The sequence below is a fragment of the Pongo pygmaeus genome, chromosome 1, assembly GCF_028885625.2.
Source record: "Pongo pygmaeus isolate AG05252 chromosome 1, NHGRI_mPonPyg2-v2.0_pri, whole genome shotgun sequence".
In the NCBI taxonomy this organism is placed as follows: Eukaryota; Metazoa; Chordata; class Mammalia; order Primates; family Hominidae; genus Pongo; species Pongo pygmaeus.
This window is the reverse complement of record NC_072373.2, coordinates 81,842,846-81,857,110: the sequence shown is the minus strand read 5'-3', so window position 1 is coordinate 81,857,110 and position 14,265 is coordinate 81,842,846. Positions and strand designations below refer to the sequence as shown.

The 14,265-nt window shown below is 41.6% G+C and overlaps 1 protein-coding gene and 1 pseudogene across 2 annotated transcripts in view; one reads left to right on the top strand and one right to left on the bottom strand.

Annotated features, from left to right (window-relative positions):
• Window positions 1-14,005, top strand: part of SFT2D2 (SFT2 domain containing 2) — a 28,732-nt gene extending 14,727 nt beyond the window's left edge. For both annotated transcript variants that reach the window (XM_054496506.2, XM_054496492.2), the window contains 2 exons: window positions 115-144; window positions 3,481-14,005. In XM_054496506.2, the coding sequence (XP_054352481.1) occupies window positions 115-144; window positions 3,481-3,520 (70 nt within the window). In that variant the 3' untranslated portion in view covers window positions 3,521-14,005. The remainder of the gene's footprint in view (window positions 1-114; window positions 145-3,480) is intronic.
• Window positions 6,837-8,027, bottom strand: LOC129038538 (ankyrin repeat domain-containing protein 36B-like; annotated as a pseudogene).
• Window positions 14,006-14,265: the final 260 nt, after the last annotated feature.

The following is a 14,265-nucleotide window of genomic DNA, read 5'->3' as shown; positions in this document are numbered from 1 at the left end:
GAGAGAGTCTGGATAAATCACTGCAGGTATTCTTACAGCTCAGAAGCCCATTCTGCTGGATAATCTGCTACTCCCTTCATCCCATTTGACCCTTTGTTTTGTTTTTCATTATAGGTATAGCCTTTCCTTCATACCATTTGCAAGGTAAGACTGTGTATATGGAAATAACGATTTCTGTCATTCATTTTAATTTAGAGTCTGCTTTCAGAGAGTATATCCTATTTTATTTATCTTTACTGAAGTCTTTTGAGCCAAGTAGACAAATACTATACATCTTATTTATAGATAAGTAAGTGAAAGGTCACCCCACCACCCACTCTAATTATACAACTAATGATGGATATTTACCCAGGTACACCAATTTCCAATGCTGTGAACATTCTACTATTATATATGGTGCATATATGCACATTATTACTCTTTTAACCTGTAGCTTTGAGTAGGGTTTTTTTTTTTTTTAAATAAAGATGAATGTCATTTCATATCACTGAGTAAGATATGGAGGGATCTCAATTCGTGCTTCTTGCAGTATCCCACTGATGGGAAGGTTTCACAAGAGTTTATAAAGGGAGAGTAAGCAGTACCAGGGCTTCCTAATTAGCAGTGTGACCTCGAGCAGTTCTCTTGACCCCTCTGGCCTCAAAGCATGGATAAGTAGACTGAGTTGGTCTAGATCATCTCCAGAGGCCTCTTTTAGCTCTGAAATTCTAATACTCCATACCTCTTTAAGCACTTTCAGTGATGGACTTCTCAAAATTAGCCGCATGATCTTTCCCTCTGACTTTGTTCTAATGCAACTATTTAACTTCTGTTCTTTTTTTTTTTATCATTACCTGTTAATTAAAAACAAGCTTTTTAAAAAAACTGTACTGGGCCAGGCGCAGTGGCTCACGCCTGTAATCCCAGCACTTTGGGAGGCCGAGGCGGGCGGATCACGCTGTCAGGAGATCGAGACCATCCTTGCTAACACAGTGAAACCCTGTCTCTACTGAAAATACAAAAAATTAGCTGGGTGCTGTGGCGGGCGCCTGTAGTCGCAGCTACTTGGGAGGCTGAGGCAGGAGAATGGCGTGAACCCAGGAGGCGGAGCTTGCAGTGAGCCGAGATGGCACCACTGCACTCCAGCCTGGGCGACAGAGCGAGACTCCGTCTCAAAAAAAAAAAAAAAAAAGTACTGAGGAAATGAAAAATTATGCATGACTTGGGAAGGAGGAAGAGCAATCTTATGTCTTAACAAATTTCTAGACTGTTGCTGACAGTGATTTGAAAGTATTGAGGAGTGATTGATTGGATGCGAAGTTAAGCCTTTCAAGTGAAAGGCAGCTGAGTGTCTTTGTTGATAGATTCTAGGAGGGTAACAGTTATGAAATACTCCATGCAGACCTGGCTGGTTTTGGGGCCTGGTGGCTTGTCTGAGAAGAATATGGGCAGGGATGTCCTGGGAAGCTAGATTTTTAAGTGAAGTAAGCCAGAGTTCATCATAACTGAGCATCCAATGAGATATTGATCAACCTGCCAACATATGAATATTTCTTGGTCCCTGAACCAGCTACATAATTTTCAGGGCCCAGTGCAAAATAAAAATGTGAGCTTCTTGTTCAAAAATCATAGGCCGGGCACGGTGGCTAAGCCTATAATCCCAGCACTTTGGGAGGCCGAGGTGGGCGGATCACGAGGTCAGGAGTTCGAGACCAGCTTGACCAACGTGGTGAAATCCTGTCTCTACTAAAAATACCAAAATTAACCGAGTGTGGTGGCGTGCACCTGTAATCCCAGCTACTCAGGAGGCTGAGGCAGTAGAATCGCTTGAACCTGGGAGGAGGAGGTTGCAGTGAGCCGAGATCACGCCATTGCCCTCCAGCCTGGGCAACAGAGGGAGACTCTGTTTCAAAAAAAAAAAAAAAAGATTAAGAATTTCAAGATGGCAACATCAAATCAAGGCATTAAACCCAATGTGGACCCTTCTAAGTATGGGGCCAGTGCAGTTGCACAGGTCTTATTCGTGAAACTTGCTTGGAGTCATTCGTCAGAGCTTCAGGCTTGATCTGGATTGGCATGTATAAAACTTATGTACAAGTGATTGATAGAATGATGGGATTTTATTTGAGATAGTGAGTTTCATGTGCTGAGGAGATGAATTACTCCTCTAGTAGGGAGGGAATCACAGAGCTAGATCCCACCCTTCTATTTTTTTTTTTTTTTTTTGAGATGGAGTCTCACTCTATGGCCCAGGCTGGAGTGCAGTGGCCTGATCTCAGCTCACCTCAGTCTCCAATCTCCCGGCTTCAAGCTATGCTCCTGCCCCAGCCTCCATGTGCACGCCGCCATGCCAGGCTCATTTTTTGTATTTTTAGTAGAGATGGGGTTTCACCGTGTTGGCCAGGCTGGTTTCGAACTCCTGACCTCAAGTGATCGGCCCGCCTCGGCCTCCCAAAGTGCTGGGTTTACAGGTCCGAACCACCATGCCCGGCCCCACCCTTCTATTTGTAAGTTCCCCTAGAATAGCTTTTCCCACGGTGTTCCACAGAAATAGTGTTTCTGTGGAAGAAAAGAGTTCTATGATCAAGCAAGTTTGAGAAACAGGTTAAGCAAAATTAGGTAGGTTCCTCTTTGCCTGGCTTGCTAGATCCTTCCATATGCTATGTGTATTGTGAGCTGCCATGAGGGGGACTTATGTGGCCATAAAACTCTTCTTGTGCAGAGACTTTTCTGAGACTACAGTGCAGAGTGTATCTCAAGAAATGCTGCCCTGGAATCATCTTGATATTAAAATGCAGTGCCTACTCATGGAAATGCATCCATTCACCTCTCCCTCCCTTATGTGACTCCCAATGTCCTTAGTGCAGCACAGTTGAGAACGTGGAACAGAGCTGGGGTATGAGAAGCCTAGTGCCACATTGCACAGTGTGGTGTGGTGGTGGAAATGGAGGTGCTTGCTTGGGTAGAATAGTAATTTCTTGAAGACCAACTCTTCCTTGCACCCTCTACACTGAATTCCAAGCAGTAAATACCTGTGATAAGGCTAATATAGCATATTAATAAGTGCTCAGGACCCATAGTGAGCTCCCTTCTGCTGCCTGCTTAGAATGAAGAAAGGTCCCAGTTAATATTTGATTTAATGCTGTCAGTGCATTCTGTGATTTTGGCCGATATTAAAGTGCAGCAGTCCTGACTGATTTCTTAGTTTCTGACAGTCTATATTATCTTTTTCTCTGATTATGATGGCTAATCCCATAATCAGACTGTAGGGTAAGTGGGGACATCCCCTCTTAGAGATGAGGAATTTGAAACTCAAACAGGACAAGGAACTTTCCCAGGATAGTACTACTAATAAATGTTGAAGCTGCAGTTTGATGCTGTGAAGGTCTGATCTTTCAGTCTAGGTGCTTTCTACTCTGCAGCTTCCACTCTGGGTGCCCTCTAAAGGAGTGCCTTTGGGGTGATGACGTTCCACTCATCTTTGTGTCTTTTCTTTCCTAGGGATGCTGTGAAGAAGTGTTTTGCCGTGTGTCTTGCATAATTCATGGCCAGTTTTGTGAAGCTTTGGAAGGCACTATCGACAGAAGCTGGTGGACAGTTTTGTAACTATCTTCGAAACCTCTGTCTTACAGACATGTGCCTTTTATCTTGCAGCAATGTGTTGCTTGTGATTCGAACATTTGAGGGTTACTTTTGGAAGCAACAATACATTCTCGAACCTGAATGTCAGTAGCACAGGATGAGAAGTGGGTTCTGTATCTTGTGGAGTGGAATCTTCCTCATGTACCTGTTTCCTCTCTGGATGTTGTCCCACTGAATTCCCATGAATACAAACCTATTCAGCAGCAGCAGATAAGCCTTGGGTGCAAGTGATTCCCAGGTGGTAAAAGGCAGCCCCATCAGAGATCACAGGGGAGCAACAGTAAGGGACAGAGTTTTGGGGTCCACTTGTCCCTCAGCATGGAAACCATCACCGCTGTCCTGCATAGAGTGAGTCTGCTTCTACTCTGGCATCTGAGAACAAGTGACTCTGCTTTAGACAAGCCCCTGGAGAGCCTGGCCATGGAGTGAGGTAGAAAAGAAGCACTTTTTGGTGGTATATGCTCTTTCTGAATTTGAATCTAAGCATTCTTGGTGTTCTGATTCTACACCTGACTGGAATGTATTTTCTGACATTAGGTGCAGACTCTTTTTCTCGGGTTTTATTTCCCATCCCTCCCTCCCTCTCCCTGCATATCTTTCTTTATGACCTCCTGGCACTAGATGGAGAAAGAACAGAGCAACAGCAGAAAACACAGCTATTTTTTTTTTGGACAAGAGCCCATAGGAGTTGAAAAATCCTGCTGCTCTCAGCTATATTTTTTTCTTCATTATTTATAAATGTTTGCTTTTAAACTGATTTTATTTTCTGTTCTCCCTTGGAGTTGGGCCAGGGGAGAGGGGTGGGACGACAGATCCCTGCTGTGCGGCCAGCGGGAAGTAGGCACGCCTGCCCAGTGACCTGTAAATAGTTCCAGTGTTTGCACTCAGCCTGTGCTGGGGACACTGGGGATAAACTGCAGGTGGTCTCATATCAGCCTGATGCCTAACCTACAAAGTGCTTTTGTGTCCATAATCTTACCTGGTTCTTATGGAGAGCCTTGTGAGGAAGCAGGGATTGTTACACCACTGTGCAGTCAAGGGAATCAAGGCCCACACTGGTTTTTGGATCCACCCAAAGCCACAGCTTCAGCCTCCTTCGTGACCCCAGAGTTTCCTGGTCTGTTTCTGCTTGTGCCTCCTGTAACTGCCTGTGACCATTTCCCTCGTTTTCATCAGCCAAGCCATCTCCTACCTGGCCCTCCCTGCCCATCTCTTTTGGAAGCTTCTTCCTGGATCTGCAGGATGTTCACGGTCCCTTGTGTTCCCTTTCAGCTCCTCCTTGTTGCCTGACTACGATTAGTGCCCTGTCTTGTCAGCCAGCATTCCTGGCCCTCCAGGACCTCCAGAGTCACCCTACAAATGACATTTATCTGGATTGTCTTTCTGTTCTTTGCACAGGGCCAACTGGTCCACTAGGGCTCCTCCTCTGTCACTGCTAAACCAAAGGAAGTGGCCTGTTGGTTGTCCCCTTCCTTGTGGCTAATTGCTGAACCTTTCTTTGTCCTACTGTGGCTAAGAACTCAGACTGACTGTTTTTTTTTTTTTTTTTTCCTTTTTGAGATGGAGTCTCACTCTGTCACCCAGGCTGGAGTGCAGTGGCGTGATCTCTGCTCACTGCAACCTCCACCTCCCGGGTTCGAGCAATTCTTCTGCCTCAGCCTTCCAAGTAGCTGGGATTACAGGTGCCTGCCACCACACCCGTGCTAATTTTTGTGTTTTTAGTGGAGACAGGGTTTCACCATGTTGGCCAAGCTGGTCTGGAACTCCTGACCTCAGGTGATCCGCCCGCCTTGACCTCCCAAAGTGCTGGGATTACAGGTGTGAGCCACTGTGCCCTGCCGATCTTTTCTTCTGAGGCTGGGGAGGTGTGAACAAGCCTGACGGGGCCAGAGAGAGGAGCTAGTCTTCCCAGGTTCTTTCCAGGCTATTGACGGCATCCAGTCATCTGCTCAGGTCACTAACCTGTCCTCAGCCAGGAAAGGAAATTTTATGCTACCCTTCTGGCTTTCGTGGGATTCTTTCACGTCCCAGGTGCCTCTTGGAGAGAGATCTCAGAAGGGCTGTGGTGTCAGAAGGGGCATGGAGGAGGTCAGGAGTGCTCATGGTTCCTTTTCTTTAGAACTGATATAAGGCTTGGCTAGTCGCTGTGAGCTCCAGCAGCTCCAGCAGCTCCAGCAGCCTGGAATAAGACACCTAGAAGGCTCACCCCTCCATGTCCATGTCCTTTTTTTTTTTTTAGATTGAACAACCATGCTTTATTTAAAAAATAATCTCAGCAAACTAGGGATACAAGAGAATTTCCTCAACCTGTCGAAGGGCATCTTTAAAATATCTGCTGCTAACATCCTATGTAATGATGAAAGGCTGAATGTTTTCCCCTAAGATTGAGAATAAGACAGAGATGTCAACTCTTACCACTTCTATTCAACGTTGTACTGGAAATTCTAGCCACTGCAATCATGTTTTAATTGGGAATAGGGGAAAGAGGGAGGGAAGGAGAAAAATAAAAGGCCTTTAGATTGAAAAGAAATGAGTAAAACTGTCTATTCACAGATACTATCATCTATGTAGAAAACCAAATAAAATCCATTACTAAGTTACTGAAACTAGCAAGTGAGTTTTGCAACACAGCAGGATATATAATTGATATACAAAAATCAGTTGTGTTTCTCCATGTTAGAAGTAAAGAATTAGGAATTGAAAATTTAAAAATACTATTTACAATAGCATTAAAATATAAAATTCTTGGGAATAAACCCGACAAACTATGTGGATTATCTGTACACTGATAACTAAAAAGCATTGCTAAGAAAAATTAAGACCTAAGTAAATATCTTGTTGATAGGTTGAGAGACTCAACATTGTTGATGTTAATTCTTTCCCATATTAATCTATAGATATAATGCAGTCCCCATCCAAAGCCAAGCAGGCTTTTTTTTTTTTTTTGTAGAAATTAAAAACTGGTTATAAGATTCACATGGCATGCAGATGATCTAGAAGATCCACAGTAACTCTCCTGCTGTGCAGCTGGTTCCTAACAGGTCATGGACCTGTCTGTGGCCTGTAGGTTGGGAACCTCTGCTACAGAGGATCCAGATTTAAATTCAGAAGAAGCTTCATCTATTTCTGTAGTTTCATTTTCTTGCAATAACTGCTGCATCAAACTTGAACTTCGCAGGATTTTCTGAAGCTGCTCAATTTGGCCATCTTGCTTTTTAATTGTATTTCTTAACATTGGAATTTTCTATTTCAAGCTTTTGTACGTGGCCTTGCGTTTCCTTAGTACATCTTATAGTCGCTGTAAGTTGATTCCATTTTTCTTGAAATTGAATTCTCATCTGGCCTAATTTCTTCCTTGAATCCTGCATCTCACTTTCTCAATGGACGCAGTGACGCAATGAAGCATCCAGCAAAGCTTTTGTTGTTGATTGTTTAGGACGTCACCTTGTTTTTAAGTTGTCTCATAACTACTTGTCTTTCTGCTTTCTCTCTTTCATATTGACATTGTTTTTCTTTCAAATGATTAACTTTATTGATCATCCTCTTATTCTTCTAGCAAAAGACGGTGCTTTATGCACTCAGCTTGAAGATTTTGTGCTGTAGCATCACATTTGGCTTGAATATCAATTACTGTTTTTTCTTGATTGTCAGCTTTGTTGTGAACATCATCCAGTTGCTGTTGAAGCAACGTATTTTGTCTTTGTAGTTGACATAATCTTACTTGCTTTTCTACGCATTTTTCTACTTTATCTTGGCCATTTGTGTACATTTTTTCAATGTCCTTCATTTGACACTGTTTGGTTTAGCTCTCTTTGTATGTGTTCAAAAACCAAAGCCTTTTCTTTCAGAGCCTCTCTTGTGTTACGGAGCTCAGTTTTGAGGCCCCTGGACTTACTCTCAGCTTTAGAAAGTTGCTGAGAAAGAATCAGAACATGAGAATTCAAATTTTCCTGTAAATGACGCAATTTATCTACTGTGCCCTGGAAATCAAGCTCTTGGTCTCTTTTCTGTTGAGTGACTTTGATCATGACCACGTAGAGCAACATTCAGTCTACGATGGTATGATTCCATTTCGTCAGTCTTTGCCTGCTTTGTTTTTCCTTCTCCAGTTTGGAACAGAGCATTGTGTTCTCATCTGTCAGATCAGTAAGCTGTCCACTATAATGGGCTATCGTTTTTGTTGATGTTTCCTCATTCTGTTTTAGAGCCTTTTGAAGGTCTTCATGCTTTCTTTTTATAATTTCAATGTCTTTTAAGTATTTCTTTTCCAGGATTTGATTTTTTATTGTGTCTATTTCTAGCCTGAGCCTGGCAATTTCATCTTGCATCAAGTGGTTTTTATGCAACAGGTCTTCTTCTTTTTCATGACTGTCAGAGATCTCAAACTGCAGAGTTCTTGTTCTCATGCAAGTTTTTGATATTCTGTGATTTTTTTTTTTCAGATAATCTCTTTTGTAGTACACTAGTCTTTTTCATTTTTTAATTTTTACTGTCAGTCACTCACAGTGATTATCTTTAAGTTCCACTGATCTTTTACATAAATAAACTGCATTTTTAATTTTATTTTTTTATATGAGATTCTGGAAATATTTCTTTTTTTAAATTATACTTTAAGTTCTGGGGTACATGTGCAGAACGTGCAGGTTTGTTACATAGGTATACATGTAATGTTATCCCTCACCTAGCCCCCACCCACTGACAGGCCCCAATATGTGATGTTCCCCTCCCTTTTCCATGTGTTCTCATTGTTCAACTCCCACTTATGAGTGAGAACATGTGGTGTTTGGTTTTTTGTTCTTGTGTTAGTTTGCTGAGAATGATGGTTTCCAGCTTCATCCATGTCCCTACAAAGGACATGAACTCATCCTTTTTATGGCTGCATACTATTCCATGGGTGTATATATGCCACATTTTCTTTATCCAGTCTATCATTGATGGACATTTGGGTTGGTTCCAAGTCTTTGCTGTTGTGAACAATGCTGCAGTAAACATACATGTGCATGTGTCTTTATAGTAGAATGATTTATAACCCTTTGGGTATATACCCAGTAATGAGATTGCTGGGTCAAATGGTATTTCTAGTTCTAGATCCTTGAGGAATCGCCACACTGTCTTTCACAATGGTTGAACTAATTTACACTCCCACCAACAGTGTAAAAGCATTCCTATTTCTTCCTGTCATTTCCAGCATCTGTTATTTCCTGACTTTTTAATGATTGCCATTCTAACTGGCATGAGATGGTATCTGATTGTGGTTTTGATTTGCGTTTCCCTAATGACCAGTGATGATGAGCATTTTTTCATATGTTTGTTGGCTGCGTAAATATCTTCTTTTGAGAAGTGTCTATCCTTCGCCCACTTTTTGATGGGGTTGTTTTGCTCTTATAAATTAGTTTAAGTTCTATGTAGATTCTGGATATTAGCCCTTTGTCAGATGGATAGATTGCAAAAATTTTCTCCCATTCTGTAGGTTGCCTGTTCACTCTGATGATAGTTTCTTTTGCTGTGCAGAAGCTCTTTGGTTTAATTAGATCTCTTTTGTCTATTTTGGCTTTTGTTGCCATTGCTTTTGGTGTTTTAGTCATGAAGTCTTTGCCTATGCCTATGTCCTGAATGGTATTGCCTAGGTTTTCTTCTAGGGTTTTTATGGTTTTGGGTCTTACGTTTAAGACTTCCTCTTTTCCTAATTGAATACCCTTTATTTCTTTCTCTTGCCTGATTGCCCTGGCCAGAACTTCCAGCACTATGTTGAGTAGGAATGGTGAGAGAGGGCATCCTTGTCTTGTGTTGGTTTTCCAAGGGAATGCCTCCAGTTTTTGCCCATTCAGTATGATATTGGCTGTGGGTTTGTCATAAATAGCTCTTCTTATTTTGAGATGCGTTCCATCAATACCTGGTTTATTGAGAGTTTTTAGCATGAAGGGCTGTTGAATTTTGTTGAATGCCTTTTCTGCATCTATTGAGTTAGGGAGGATTCCCTCTTTTTCTATTGTTTGGAATAGTTTCAGAAGGAATGGTACCAGCTCCCTTTTGTACCTCTGATAGAATTCGGCTGTGAATCCATCTGGTCCTGGACTTTTTATGGTTGGTAGGCTATTAATTACTGCCTCAATTTCAGAACTTGTTACTGGTCTATTCAGGGACTCGACTTCTTCCTGGTTTAGTCTTGGGAGGGTGTATATGTCCAGGAATTTATCCATTTCTTCTAGATTTTCTACTTTATTTGCGTAGAGGTGTTTATAGTATTCTCTAATGGTAGTTTGTATTTCTGTGGTATCGGTGGTGATATCTCCTTTATCATTGTTTATTGCGTTTATTTGATTCTTCTCTCTTTTTTTCTTTATTAGTCTGGCTAGCAGTCTATCTATTTTGTTGATCTTTTCAAAAAACCAGCTCCTGGCTTCATTGGTTTTTTCGTGGTCTCTATCTCCTTCAGTCCTGCTCTAATCTTAGTTATTTCTTGTCTTCTACTAGCTTTTGAATTTGTTTGTTCTTGCTTCTCTAGGTCTTTTAATTGTGATGTTAGGGTGTTGATTTTAGATCTTTCCTGCTTTCTCTTGTGGGCATTTAGTGCTATAAATTTCCCTCTACAAACTGCTTTAATTTTGAAACGGAGTTTTGCTCAGTTTCCCAGGCTAGAGTTCGGTGGCATTATCTCAGCTCACTGCAACCTCTGCCTTCCGGGTTCAAGTGGTTCTCGTGCCTCAGCCACCCAAGTAGCTGGGACTACAGGCATGTGCCACCACACCCGGCTAATTTTTGTATTTTTAGTAGAAACAGGGTTTCACCATGTTGGCCAGGCTGGTCTCGAACTCCTGACCTCGAGTGATCCTCCTGCCTCGGCCTCCCAAAGTGCTGGGATTATGGGTGTGAGCCACCACGCCCAGCCCCATGTCCTTTTTAATGCCTGGATTGACTTTGTGGGACATGAGGCCAAGGTACCTTTTAAGATGTCACCTGTATAGCATACTAGTAGTGAACGTAGGCTTTGAAGTCAGATGCATCTGGCTGTGAGCTGTGACTAGTCATATACTAGTTGTGTCATATTAAACAGGTTACCTAACCTGTGGCTCCTCAGTTTTTTCATCTGCTTAAAAATTATGGGAATAACAATTCCTGCTGGGTCATTGCAAGATGTCAGTGAGATATGTCAAGTGCTTAGAATAGGGCTTGGCATAAGTAGAGTCTCAGTAGGGTAGGTGTTATTTAATCCCAGAAATAACTGACAACTTTGGAAGGTGAGAGTGAATGTCTCCGATCATTAATTTATCTAACAAATACTTATCTAGTACTATGTGCCCGGCCCTGTAGACACTGCCATGTTTTATCTCATTCAGTATTCACAGTGACTGCTCAGTGAATGGTATTGCCTCCATCCTCTGAGAGGGTAAAGAGCCTATCCCAGACCCCACCAGTAGAGGCGTCAGGGAGGGGTTCTTGGCAGGAGATGGGTCTTGTAGAAAGGCTTCTGCTTTGCTTTCACTCACGGCCTGTGGCCAGTTTGCTCAGACAGCTCCCATCAGGACACCATTGGCAGCTTTTGCATGACCCTGCCTCCCAGGGTCTTCCTGCGTTTTTCCTTAAGTTGCCTTATTCTTTGGTTGTTTCCCTACTTGTTTTTGTTAGACTGTGGGAGGAAGAAATCCATTTCAAATTTGCTGAAACCTGTTACCAAGCAACAGCAGTGATTAAAAGCAACCTGATGAGTGAGTAAAGAATTAGGGTTTCAGACCTGTAGTTAATAATGGTCTCTGTCTCCCTGCTGCCCTGCATTCCCTTCTTTTCCGTTCACTGCTGGGTGAAGGAAGGCTTGCTGCATTTTGAAAGTTAAGGGAACCAATAAGGTGACTCTTTTGCAGATGGGAATGTGGTGCTCAGCCAGCCATGTGGAAGCACTGTCCTGGCGTGATCTGCCCTGGGCTGTTGGCTCTCTGAGTGCTGTCTTGGGAGGAGCACTGCCCTTCAGAACAGAAGAGATGGCTTCCAGTCCCCTCTCCCCCTTCTCCCAGTCTCTCTGAGGCTGCTTGTTGGGTATTGGGCGTGCTGTGTACTAACTCACTCCCATCTCGTCTCATTATCTGAAATGCATCCCCTTTTGCAGAATGGGCTCAAAGGGAGCCTTCAGTTCTGCTCCTCTGCATAGCCGTAGCTCAGATCCCAGCTCAAGATGTCCTGTCTCTGGGAAGGGCAAAACATGGTCCCCAGTGTAGCATTTTCACTGGGTTGATTATCTCAGTGCTGGATCATCTGTCTATCACCCTTGTGTGGTGACTTTGTGAATTATCTGCCTGAGTGCCACTTCCCTTCCACCCTAATCACTGCCTGCTCAGGGAGCAAGAAATAAAATCACGAAATGCATTCCAAATAAAATTACCTTTTGGCTGGGTGCAGTGGCTCACACCTGTAATCTGAGCACTTCAGGAGGCTGAGGTGGGTGGATCGCTTGAGGCCAGGAGTTCAAGACCAGCCTGGCCAACATGGCGAAACCCCATCTCTACAAAAAATACAACAGCAAAAAAAGCAGCCAGGCTAGCTGGTGTGTGCCTATAATCCCAGCTACTTGGGAGGGAGGCTGAGGCACAAGAATTGCTTGAACCCAGGAGGTGGAAGTTCAGTGAGCCGAGATTGCACCCCTGCACTCCAGCCTGAGCAACAGAGTGAGACTCTGTCTCAAAAATAAATAAAAAAATAAAAATCGCTTTTTGATACTTACGTTAAAATAGATAATAAGGGACCATATCTTAAAGTGTGGAGGATCTGGCTTGGCTTCTGTTTTTGATAGCCCTATGAAAATGACAGATTTGCATCATGAGATTTAGTGGAATGAATTGGGAAATTGAAGGGCAGCCCAGTGGCTGTGGATTCTATTTTCTATGGGACTGTCTACGCCAGGCTTTATTTTCTCTTTGCTCAGATAACTTCTGACTAAAGTCGACTGTAGGATTATAAATAGTTTAAAATACGTATTCTCAAACCTCATTTTCAGCATATAAATTTTTAAGAATCAGTGTTTAAAGGTACATGAAGCCATTTGCTAGACTTTTGTCTTAGTTTTTTTTAATTTAAAAATCTTAAGTTTTTTTAGTAAGCTGAAATGTCCAGTAATTTATTTGCAGACAGCATTTTTAAAAAGTGAATAGATGTTTAACTGAAGTTAAATACAAATTTATGTCTGTGTAACTCTTGGTAAGATATAACAAAACCTAGACATCTAAATTTTTTGGAAATTTTTATTTTAAAAGTTTGTTGGGAGGTAAAATTGTGTGACTTTACCTTCTGGTTAATAGTTTTATAGTTAAGAAGAAAGTTCAGAGAAGTTTACTTGATCTCAGTTGCACTCAAGAATAGGGGATTTAGTTCCACTTTGGTTATTTTCACTTCTACCCTAAATTCATAGTCCCTGATACTTAAGCTTTACCCTTGGCTTATCAGTTTTTGTTGCAGCGAGATAAACGGGGAGTAGCAGAGCCTCTGTTAATGTAAATTGACAAAAAATTATGTCCTTTTCTAGCAGGAGTAGATAAACTGATAATGGTCTTAGAAATGTACAAAATGATTTTCTGTAGGCAGGATGATCTGTCTAGATTGTAGCAAATGATGGTACATATTCACAACAAAGTAATGCCACTACATTTAATAAACAGCCACAAACAACAAAAGGACAACCGGTCCCTGATATAAATGGACTGGCTACCTGGACATAATATCCTTGTGAGGCATCCTTAAAGGACAAATTGCAGCTGGTATTTGGGTGAATGTTGTTGCTCTGTGCCTGTTGAATGTCCATGCTACAAGAAGTTATGAGCCTTGTTCTAAGTACAAATGAACCTTGTATTTGTGTAATCTCCTAAGGGAGAGCTATAGTTTACATTCAATTTTTTGGTCTTTTTGCTATGAAAGGTGTTTATTTTGCCTCTGTCAATGTGTTTGCAACCTTAACTAAGGAAAGGGGAAAAAAAAAATAGCCCTCTGAACTCTGATCTTTTGCCGCTTCTGTAAATTTTGATTGTGAAGTTGGGAGTGAGGACATTCAAAAGCCCATGGTGAATTTATATGCCTTTAGAATATTGTGCCTGTTTTAAAATGTTTGAGCTTTTAAAATACTTTGTTAAAACATGAATCCATTTTTGTAATTGTATAAATACTCATAACTAATTTTGAATGCTACTGATTGTGTAACTGAATTTTTGTATCCAAAAATACATTCTTGAGTACTACTTTTCCTACTTTGAAAATCTATTTCATTTAATAAATATTGTTTTCTTCATGCTAACTTAACTTTAAAAGGAATGTTGCCAAGCTGTCTCTCCTCCTCCATCACAATTGTTAGTTTTTTTTTTGCTTTTTTTCTTCAATAAATGATAGCATTATGATCTTTAATAAATCTAGTGTTGTCTCTTACTCATGTCTGTATTTCCAGGAGTCTTTAAGCCAAAGGAAGATTGTAGAACTGTAAGAAAAAACCATATCTTTAATTTGAATTCTCAGTGTGTAGCACACATTATAGGCACTTAAAAGATGTTTTTGGGGACCTAACTTGACATGTAGTCCTCTCTTTTAAATGACTTAGGGTTTCACATGGGTCTAGGGACAGTTTGGAAGGTTTTTAAAAGGTAAGACATTTCCTTAAGTGTTTATTTTGGA